We start from the raw sequence: 11,814 nt of genomic DNA on the forward strand, positions 1-11,814 counted from the left end.
AGATGGCGCAGAGGACTGCGCAGTGAGCCTGCCTGCTGCGTGACACCTCATCTGATTGGCCCGAGGACGCGTGCACACTGAGTGAACAGACAGTGGATTGGAGTGTTCCGTGCATGGACTTGAGCCCGCTTGCAATTGGCCAGATTTTGTATATAAGCTATGTGCTGAGGAAGGAGGGGGCTTTCCTGTCCACTCTCCTCCTTTCATTTTTTCTCTGTCCCTGTTATTTTCCCATTAAAAGTCTGCTGAAGACCGATAAGCTGCAAACAGTGTCGTTCCTTTGCAGGCAAGGGAGCGGCATGCTGGTTTGAGTCCTAACTTACTTCACATTGGATCTAGCTTCTTGCTACTGCACCTGAAAAACGGGATGATGGCTCAAGTTCTTGGGTCCCTACCATCCGTGTGAGACTGGGATGAAGTTCCTGGATAGTATAGGGGCAAGTGGCCATCTTGAGAAGACTTTATCTTTCAATGGTGATATGCTCAAAATTAGGAATCCTAGATTCCCTTCTGGAAACATGAGGAATATGTCAGGAACCTTGGAAAGCATGAAGGGAGCACCCTTTAGGGAGCAAAGAATTCTTCCAATTTGCTGTGAGGTGGGTGAAAGGGGATAGTAGTCTCTCCCTGGAGATCACAGGCCTATTTTTATGCTATTCCCTCACAAACTGAATACATCCAGCTCTCGACTGCCTTTAAAACTGACCTCCATGTGTGTCTAGTTGCTGGCAAGTTTTCCCAACTTGCTAGGCTTCTTGATTTGCATGGTTTAGACCCACTGGTATAGCTTATTTTCATTCTGGTCCTGTGCTTGATCCCAGAAGCCCCTGTGTCATGTAGCTCAACTTGTACATACAGGAATGCATGAGAGGTGGGAGATGGGGGAAGAGTGGAGGGGAGTTTTTATGGTTCCCCGCAAGGACCCGGTTGAGTGGGCCTCTGTATGTGCTCAGTGAATTCACTGTTCAACTGTCACATGAGTGCTGGATGAAGGATGCATGGATTCCTGGGGAAAGGCCGAGGGAGTGGAGCAATAGAAGTGGGTTTAAGGGTGGTGAAGAGCTCCATACATCATTGTGGTATTTTAGGATGTGTTTACCAGCACACATATTGAGATCAAGATTTTTCCTGCAGGATTTTAATTGGTAGGAACCTCTTGATCACAGCTGAGGAATGAAATGAACTTGGGAAGAGAGCAAAGCTAGAGTGTGGTGTAGTTGCAGTGCAGTCCAAGCTAAATCTAGAGTGGGCTGTGATACTGGAATGGCCTGTTGGAGTCAATCAGATTGAACGAAGGCATCAAATATTGTATCATTCGTTGACCAATTGCTTGACAGGTTACTGGCTATCTCACAATGAAGGAAATAGGGTTGTGATCTTATGGGAGAGACTACTGCTATCCCCTTATCACTCATGGTAGATGGGAAGAATCCTTTGATCTCCCAAGGATACACCTTTGATACCCTCTGAGGTTCCCCCCGTGCTTCCTGACGGGAGTCTAGGATCCCTAATTTTGAGCATCTCACCACCGAAAGGCAAAACATCTCTACAACAGGAAAGGATTGATCTGTGATCCATCAACACAAGCAGGTTTCCCAAAAGGGATTTCTTACTGGCAGATTTAAAGCAAGTAATGGTGCCACAGGGTCAGGCTACAACTGATAATGGTTAGTGTGACCTATCTGTGTAATGTGGTGTGAAAGGGTCAACCTTATGGAATGAGTTATACATAAATAAAACAAAACAAGTAGTTTGATTAAGATCAGAAAAATATCCCAATCTATGGACCTTGAAGATACATAGTCCATTATTCATTGCACTAAGTAAGGAGGGAGATGAAGAGGCAATGATAATGTCAAGAAGGGAAGGAATTTCAGAGAGATATATTTAAGGTAAAATGAATTCATTGTTTTCTTAAAATTACAGTATGAGACTATAACAATCACTCTTTTCCTTCTACATTTATATCTTAGTTTATCACCTTGTGTCATTCAGGTCTTTCACTGAACTAGACTTAAAGGATCTAAATAAACTGGTAGCAAAATACAATCATCAGGGGTAAAATGTAAATCCTACATACACACAAAACTGTAGTTCTTTTTGCCTGGAATATTTATCTCAGAATTGCTGTCTAAAATTTCCAAAAATAACTATTTTTATTCATCTTTGGTATAAAACACTATTTGCTTTCTTTTTTTTTTTTTTGACAGGCAGAGTGGACAGTGAGAGAGAGAGACAGAGAGAAAGGTCTTCCTTTTTGCCGTTGGTTCACCCTCCAATGGCTGCTGCAGCCGGCGCGCTGCGGCCGGCGCTCCGTGCTGATCTGAAGGCAGGAGCCAGGTGCTTCTCCTGGTCTCCCATGTGGTGCAGGGCCCAAGCACTTGGACCATCCTCCACTGCACTCCTTGGCCACAGCACAGCTGGCCAGAAGAAGGGCAACCGGGACAGAATCCGGCGCCCCGACCGGGACTAGAACCCGGTGTGCCGGCGCCGCAAGGTGGAGGATTAGCCTAGTGAGCCGCGGCACCGGCCTATTTGTTTTCAAAGGAGAATGATCATCATTTCTTCTCTTCTTACAACAAATTGTTATCCTCACATGAAAATTTCTCAGTGTATTGGTTTGCTCTTTCTGATTCATGAGCAGTTAGTTGCAGCAATCCTTTCTAGTATTCCAAAGTGCTTATCTCCCATATAAATACTTTTGGAGGTGGCGTTTAACAGATTAATCATGATGCATTTGCCCACAGTTGCATATTATCTTCTGTTCATCATTCTCATTCAAATTTACACCATATTATACCTTAAAATTTAGTGTCCCCCATCTTCCAGCAAACACTGTGTGTGTATGAACTGCACCTAATCAAATAGATCCTTTCACCTTAATCAACCCTTTCCACAAACTCTCATGTTTACATATGAATGGGCTGTAATCAAACAACAACATATTTCAAACTTCAGTTTGAAAATAATAATAATGCAGCCTTTCAAGAACCTCAAATGACTGAGTAAAATATTTTAAAAAGTGAAAGTAACAAGATTTTTCCACAGGTTTCCCTGGCAGCAATTACAGATCATGTTTTGATCTTTGCAATCTTTATAGAATTTAACTCAAAACATCCTTGAGAACAAGAGGCTGTTTACTCTAGCATGGATTCTCTGATGTGTAGCCTGTTGTGAAAAGTTGTTATATTCTTGTTTATACTTATTACATTTGGATGGATTCTTTACAATAGAAATTAGTTGTTGAGTCCTGAGGTCAGACTGTTGTCTAAAGGCCTTACCATAATACATACAATTGTATGTTTTCTCTTCAAAATGAATTCTCAGGACTGAAAATTATGAATACTTGAGGAAAGCTTACCACATTCATTCAATTTAAAATTCAACTGAATAGATATATTTGACTCTATTAGGAGTAGTCTGTAAGCTTAATGTAAAAGTGTATATATTTGCTGGTGTCCTATTACACACTGGGTGACTATAAATAACAAGAATTTTATGGATAATTTTATAAACAAAAGGTAATAGAAGTATTTGGAATGTTTTCACATACAGAAATGGTAAACTTTTGAGGAGATAAATATATTTCCCTTGTTTTAGACATTACACAGGATATATATGTATATCAGATCATCACATGGTTCCCCATATATTGTATTTATTTGTCAGCTACAAATTAAAAAAAATCTTTAAAAATACTCAAATACACACAGAGGAATGATTTATATTCTTGTATTTTTCATTATACCACTCCCATTGTCCTACTGTCTTAATTCTTGTAGATTAAAATTCTTGTAGATGAAAAACTCTACATTTCCCTTTTTGAAGACTGTGCATAATTAGCTGGTGTAAATAACGTGGTGTTTTCTTCTTTTTCTCAATTTTATTTGTATTTTAGTTACACAAGAGCACTTCAAAAATTTATTAGAAAATTGGAATTAAATGATAAATTTCTTTTGGTGCCAAGAAATTCTTAAATTTATTATAGTTTTATCATGACATGATAAAATTTGTCCATGACCTTTATGAGAGCCCATGTCTGCCCAAATTTCAAAATTTTACCTTGGTGGGTTTATCTTCAGAATCTATCAGTTTTTACTTGGAAAGTGCATGAGACTTTACTTTCTTTTTATGATTTATTTATTTGAAAGGCAGAGTCAGAGAGAGGAGAGAGAGAGAGAGATCCTCCATCATCTGGTTCACTCCTCAAATGGTTTCAACCTCTGGGGCTGGGCCAGGCTGAGCCACGCTGAGCCAGGAGCTTCCTCCAGGTCTCCCACATGGGTACAGAGGCTGAAAGACTTGAGCCATCTTCTTCTGCTTTCCCAGGTGCATCAGCAGGGAGCTGGATTAGAAGTGGAGCAGTTGCGTCTTGAACCAGTGCCCATATGGGATTCTGACACTTTAGGAAGTTGCTCAACCTGCTGTGCCAAGGAGACTTTTCAAAGCCAGTCACCATTTTGTGACAAACATTCAACTCCAGCTGGACAGTACGATGGCACTCCAGCAAGAATCGATGGACTTCCTATCAAGTCCTTTTGATCCATAGTAAACCATTGTCAGTGACAAACACACAGGTCTTGAAAGCACTGCACAATGAAACCTCACAACCGAGCACCCTCTATACACAGCATGGGTTCAGAAACCAGAAGTCACATTTTGTCTTCTTCCCATTACGACCTGTCCTGACCACAGGTGACCACAGTTCTAACATCTGAGAGCTCACAGCCTCTTTTCCACAGCGTTGTTGAAATAACACAGCAGTAATCTGTTTAAGCTTTTTTCACTCCTCATATCATTTATGAATATATGCTTATTGCTGCACGCTGTGCATTATTAATTAACACTGCTTCTATGTGATACTTAAGGGGAGCATTTTATTTGAAGTTTTATTTCTAAGATTATTTGATCATCTCTTCATGCATAGAATTAGGGTACTTTTTCTTGAGGTTTCCTTTGGTTTGTTTTTCTGTTTTTCCCTATTGAGTTGTTTTTCTTTTTCCTGTTATTTTACTGAAGTGCATTAGTATTATCATTAAACTTCCTTTTTTGCTTCTCCCTCTCTTTTTGATTTTCCTTTGAAGAATATTATTTCTATGTTTAGTATGACCTAAACTGCCACTTGCCACTCTATATTTAGTCTATTCTGTTTTCTGTCAGGAATCTATTCCAAAGAGATGTTCTTATCTTTATTTTCCTGTAACTTACATCATTCGTGTTTAAGATTTCATCAAACATTTATTCAGAAGATGTGGGTTGTATCCTGAATAGCAACAGATGATTTACCAATATAACTGGGCAATTTCAGCTGATGTAGAATATGCCATATGATGGTGTTTTTTCTTTTCTCTCACTGATGATTGCTTTCCAAGGAATCATCACATCACCCTAGGAGCTGACTTTTCCACGAAGACCTGAGCACACTCTCCCCATCTCCTCCTGAAGGCTGCACCAGACCCTCAGTCATGCAAAACAAGGTCCTGGTGTCCAGAATCTTAGTGGATGCTTTATGTCAGAGGATCTTGTATTCTTGTGCTTAGGGCAGAAATCCACCCAGCTGGGGTCATTTCCCCATATACCTCCAATTTCTCCTCTAATTTATCAGCTTCTGTTCCAATTATCAAGGAGTTTTGCATCACAGATCATTTAGAAAGATAACAGTAATAAAACTGGGAGTAAGGATGATTGCACAGACCACTGAAATGACAAAGGTAACAAGGTACCAATCCCACTCACAGCCCTGTCCACTTCTTGACAGTTTTGATAAAGATGGGATGATGGATGAGTAATGATGTTCTGGAAATAGGAAGAACCTCTATGCAATGGGTTAGGGGAGGAAGAAGGCTCAATGGCACCTGGAGTAAATTTGTTCACCACGTGGGGACCAGGAGGTGTGAGGAGCCTTCCCCGTACTGATCATGAGGCTCATGTGTGGGAAGTAGAATCGAAACAAACTCCTGAAAGGGCCTCGCTTGTTCATTCTCTTCCTGAGTGGACTGTGGGCTCAAGGCATCAGCAAACTGATGGACATCTTGTAGTGAGATGAAAATGTCATCCCTTTCTTTGGTTGAGCTTCTGGCAGTCAACAGACTGATAGTATGGACCGGTCTTATGGAATCTGTGTAGCCCAGAGTTGCTCTGTCAGTCTAGCCTGATTCTGGCAACCTTACAGAAAAAGCATTTATTACATCAATGATGCTGAGCTTAGTGGTCTGAAGTGTCAGAAAGAACTCACTGTGGGGTAGACATATCTGTGAAGCCAGGGACACAGGAGCTTCACTGCCAGTCCTCCCATGCCAGACTCAGGATCTCCTGCTCCCTCTAGGTCAGAAGTTGTCTGCTCCAGGGAGCTGAGAAAAGACAGAGTCAGTGTAAGAGTCTAACAGTCTCCTTGGAGAAAACAACTACAGTAGTGTAATTGTTTTTGTTATTGGGAAGAGTGAAAAAGTTTTCACAACCATCCTCAGTACCCTAACTTGACCTTCACTGCAGCTGCAGGTGAAGAGATAATTGCAGCTCCACAGGGAGGTGAAGTCACAGGCACACACCATTTCTAGTGCTCCAGCTGCCTCCAGCCCATCCTGTGCTGACTGTGGTGACCTTCGTGCCGATGCTTGTCCTGAGAGAGGAGAGAAAGTGAGTCTTCAGGCATGGAGGCGTCTGGAGTCTGGGTGAGTGATCAGGTGAGAAAGGGGATTCGCCTGTATTTGCAACTGGTCCTGTGCCCCAGCCTCACAGGAAGCAGAAAGGATTCTGAGATATGTATTGAGCTAGGACAGGGGTGGCGTCCTACATCCTACACCAGTCCTTGGGGGCTGCAAATGGAATTTGGTGTCATTCATAGTGACATCTGTTCTTGGTGTTTGATGAAAACATTCATGAAATTTGGTGTTTAATATGCTTAAAGACTGCAGTTCCAAAAGCAAATCTGCTGTTTGGTGCTGTACAGGAGTCCCTGATTCCACTTTCAGGAGTACCAGAGATGCACCTGGAGAGCCCAATGTGCCAGTGACACAGAGCAGGGCATAGCCACAGAAACAGTGCATCCCAGTGGTGATTCCTGGACTAGAAAGGTTTTCTCTAATGTTGTCCAAATTGCTCAATGGATGCAGTGATTGTTTCCTACCAGAAACACCCACAGCTCCTTAATTATGGTTTGATTATTTTCCATCTTTAAGTCAGGGAAGTCTAGCTAAGGAAAAGGTAGTGGTATCATGTAGCAATGGGTTTCAGGTGAGAGCAATCAGGTACAAATGTGTCCTCTGACAATTGCTCTGGGTTGCAAATATTTTCATGTCAATAGCAAGCTCTATAATTTCAAGCTACAAGATAGAATATATTGGATACTGAGTGACCTAATAAGCATACATGGCTTATACTTCAATCTTTCAAAAACCTTGACTTTTTGAAAAAAAACTCTGCTTACGTATTCACTTAAGTAAATATGTAAGTATATGGCATGAAAGTAGTCATGTTGAGTTTCTACCAGAAACTCTTTGGGACTCTGTAAAAAAATGCTAAGCACTGTAATTAACACACAATTATTCTTAGGTGTTTAAATTTAACTGAAAAGTGATCCCTGTTAAATATAAGAGTGGGAATAAGAGAGGGAGAAGATGTACAATTTGGAACATGCTCAATCGGACTTGCCCCAAATGGTGGAGTTAGAAATGTGCCAGGGGATTCCAATACAATCCCATCAAGGTTGCATGTACCAATGCCATCTCACTAGTCGAAGTGATCAATTTCAGTTCACAATTGATCATACTGATAGGTCTAAGAGTCAAAGGGATCACACAAAAAAGACTAGTGTCTGCTAATACTAACTGATAGAATAAAAAAGGGAGAGAACGATCCAACATGGGAAGCGGGATACACAGCAGACTCATAGAATGGCAGATGTCCTAAACAGCACTCTGGCCTCAGAATCAGCCCTTAAGGCATTCAGATCTGGCTGAAGAGCCCATGAGAGTAGTTTAGGCATGGAAAGCCAAGATACTCTGACAAAAACAAAACAAAACAAAAAAACACAAACAAACAAAAACCTAAATGTAAGATCTCTGCGAGTGAGATCCCAGTAGAAAGAATGGGCCATCAAAAAAGGAGGTACCTTTCTCTGAAGGGAGGAGAGAACTTCCACTTTGACTATGACCTTGTCTAAATAAGATCGAAGTCGGCAAACTCAAAAGGCTTCCATAGCCTTGGCAACTCATGACTAGAGCCTAGGGAGATTACGGACACCATAAACAAGAGTGTCAAATTGTTAAGGCAACAACAGGAGTCACTGTGTACTTACTCCTCATCTAGGATCTCTGTCCTTAATGTGTTGTCCAATGTGAATTAATGCTATAACTAGTACTGAAACAGTATTTTACACTTTATGTTCTGTGTGGGTGCAAACTGATGAAATCTTTACTTAATATATACTAAATTGATCTTCTGTATATATAGATAATTGAAAGTGAATCTTGATGTGAATGGAATGGGAGAGAGAACAGGAGATGGGAGGATTGCAGGTGGGAGGGAAGTTATGGGAGGAAAAGCCATTATAATCCATAAACTGTACTTTGGAAAATTATATTTACTAAATAAAAGTTAAAGAAATGTTAAGGCAACGTGGTTTGTAGGTATAATTCTTTTTTGATTTTAAATATTTATTTATTTATTTGAAAATCAGAGTCACACAGAGAGAGAAGGAGAGGGAGAGAGGAGCAAGGAGAGAGGAGTGAGACAGAGAGAGTGTCTTCCATTCACTCTCCAACTGGCTGCAATGGCTGGAGCTGAGCCTATCCAAAACCAGGAGCCAGGAGTTTCTTCCAGGTCTCTCGTGTGCATGCAGGAGTCCAAGCACTTGGGCCATCCTCCACTGCTTTCCCAGGCCATAGCAGAGAGCCAGATTATAAGTGCAGCAACCGGGACTTGAACCAGCATCCATATGGGGTGCCAGCACTGCAGGCAGTGGCTTTATCAGCTATGCCACAGCATTGGCCCCTCTAGGTACAATTCTAAGAATGTAATATTAAAAAAAAAGAGAGAATGTAATACTATTTGGGGCCGGCACTGTGGCACAGCATGTTAATGCCCTGGCCTGAAGCACCAGCATACCATATGAGTGCCCTTTCAAGACCAGGCTCCTCCACTTCTGATCCAGCTCTCTGCTATGCCCTGGGAAAGCAGTAGGATGGCCCCAAGTCCTTGGGCCCCTGCATCCATTCCCATGTGGGAGACCTGGGATAAGCTCCTGGCTCCTGGCTTCGGATCAGTACAGCTCCGGCCGTTGTGGCCAGTTGGGGAGTTAATCAGTCCAAGTGATCAGTTTCAGTTCACAATTGATCATAATGAAAGTATTAAAGTCAAAGAGATCACATAAACAAGACTAGTGTCTGCTAATACTAACTGATAGAATAAAAAAGGGAGAGAACGATCCAACATGGGAAGCGGGATACACAGCAGACTCATAGAATGGCAGATGTCCTAAACAGCACTCTGGCCTCAGAATCAGCCCTTAAGGCATTCAGATCTGGCTGAAGAGTGAGATCCCAGTAGAAAGAATGGGCCATCAAAGAAGGAGGTACCTTTCTCTGAAGGGAGGAGAGAATTTCCACTTTGACTATGACCTTGTCTAAATAAGATCGAAGTCGGCAAACTCAAAAGGCTTCCATAGCCTTGGCAACTCATGACTAGAGACTCTCTCTCTGCCTCTCCTCTCTCTGCGTAACTCTGACTTTCAAATAAATAAATAAATAAATCTTAAGAAAAGAATGTAATGCTGTTCCCTTCTTCTCTCCCTCCTTCCCTCTCGCCCACCCACCCTCCTCTCCTCCCTTTCTTGTTTTTCATTTTTGAGATAGTATATTTTAAATTTACATTAGAGTAAAAAAGGTGTAATATTTCACTGAGTAAGAAGTTCAACAAGTGAAAAGCAAAAAGACCCTAATTTAGTGGGAATATACACAAAAGCTAAAAAATAATTGAATGGAAAAATGACTATTTCACCCATATACACTGAATTCCAAAGTAATCATAGATCATTATACCTGTAGTGGTATAACATTCTTAGCCGTTGGTTGGACAGTGGTATAAAAAAGTTTTACAAAACTGTGTTTGCAGCAATACTGATACATTCATTTTTTCTTTTTTTTGTTTGTTTTGTAAATTTTAGCTCCCACATATAAGGGAGAATATGCAGTATTTGTCTTTGTGAGTCTGGCATATTTCACTCAATATGAGGTTCTCCTTTTGCTTCCATTTGCTGTGAATGGTGGAATTTCATTCTTTTTTGCAGCTGCATAATATCCCATTGTGTATATATTGCACATTTTCTTTGTCCATTCATCTGATGATGGTCACCTTGGTTGAATACAAACTTTTGGCTATTGTGAACCGTTAAGGAGAAATTTCTAAGTGAACTCTGATAAGTAGAGCATATTGTGAATAGAGACTGTAGAATTTGGTTGATATTAATACATGTAGCTCTTTCCTCATTTCCCACACAGGAATCTCAGGCTCAGAGGCAATAACTGGGTACTGGGAACTGATGGGATGGTCGCCAGAGACTGGACAATGGGGATGATCTTCTTATCACAGACCATTCTAGGAACCCTGGGGAATTTCTCTCTTCTTTCCCATTATCTCTATCTCCACTTCACAGGATGCAAGTTTAGGCCCACAGATTTGATCATCAAACACCTGACTGTAGCCAACTGCTTAGTCATTCTCTCTAGAGGAGTTCCCCAAACCATGGCAGCTTTGGGGATGAAGCATTTCCTCAGTGATGCTGGGTGCAAACTTGTGTTCTATGTGCACAGTGTGGGAAGGGATGTGTCCATTGGCAGTACGTGTCTTTTGAGTATCTCCCAGGCCATGACCATCAGTCCCACCCACTCCAGGTGGATGGATCTTAAAGTAAAAGCTCTCAAATGCATTGGTCCCTCTAGTATCCTCTGCTGGATCCTGAACCTGACTATAGATATCATAGTACCAGTGCATATGACTGGAAAAAGGAGTGACAAAAACATCACAAAGAAAACTGACTTTGGAGACTGTTATCTTGTGAGTCATGGCAAATACATAGATTCCCTGAATGCAGTCCTGCTATTATTCCGAGATGTTTTCTTCGTGGGGCTCATGTTCTGGGCCAGCAGCTTCATGGTTTTCATCCTGTACAGGCACAAGCAGCAGGTCCAGTACATCCATAGGACCAACATCTCCTGCAGGTCCTCCCCAGAGTCCAGAGCCATCCACAGTATCCTCATGCTGGTGAGCACCTTTGTGTCTTTGTGCACTCTCTCTTCAATACTTCACTTTTTCATAGCTGTATTAGACAACCACAGTGTGTGGCTGGTGAACACCTCTGCACTAATTACTGGGAGTTTCCCAACTGTGAGCCCCTGCATTCTCATGAGCTACTACTCCAGAGTACCTAGGCCTGTTGTGCACACACAAGGATGACATAATCCCCCACTTCGCCTGAATGTGCAAATTACATGCATATTCAAGATGGCTCATCCTTGATAATTAATTAAGTTGTTATCTGAGAGGCAGAGAGACAGAAACTCACCATCCTCTGATTCACTCCCAAATTTTTCTGTAAACCCAGATCAGAGGCCAAAGCTGTGATCTAGGAACTTAGTTCAGGTCTATTATGTGGGTGGCAGGAACCCAATTACATATGCCTCCAAAGTCTGCACTAGCAGGAAGCTTGGCCTGAGAGCAGAGCTTGGTGTGAACCCTGTAACTCCAATAGTGTATGTGGCAATTTTTTTCAGATTAAAATATTTAATTGGCAGAGTTACAAAGAGAGAGGGAGGGAGA

The 11,814-nt window shown here is 41.6% G+C and overlaps 1 protein-coding gene across 1 annotated transcript; it reads left to right on the forward strand.

Annotated features, from left to right (window-relative positions):
- The first annotated feature begins 10,542 nt into the window (after positions 1–10,542).
- On the forward strand, positions 10,543–11,451 carry ORYCUNV1R1595 (vomeronasal 1 receptor oryCunV1R1595). The gene has a single exon (NM_001167282.1). It carries the CDS (start codon positions 10,543–10,545, stop codon positions 11,449–11,451), a length of 909 nt encoding a protein of 302 aa, NP_001160754.1.
- Positions 11,452–11,814: the final 363 nt, after the last annotated feature.

This window comes from Oryctolagus cuniculus, chromosome 18 (genome assembly GCF_051225735.1).
Source record: "Oryctolagus cuniculus isolate XC-2025 breed Fujian yellow rabbit chromosome 18, ASM5122573v1, whole genome shotgun sequence".
NCBI lineage: Eukaryota > Metazoa > Chordata > Mammalia > Lagomorpha > Leporidae > Oryctolagus > Oryctolagus cuniculus.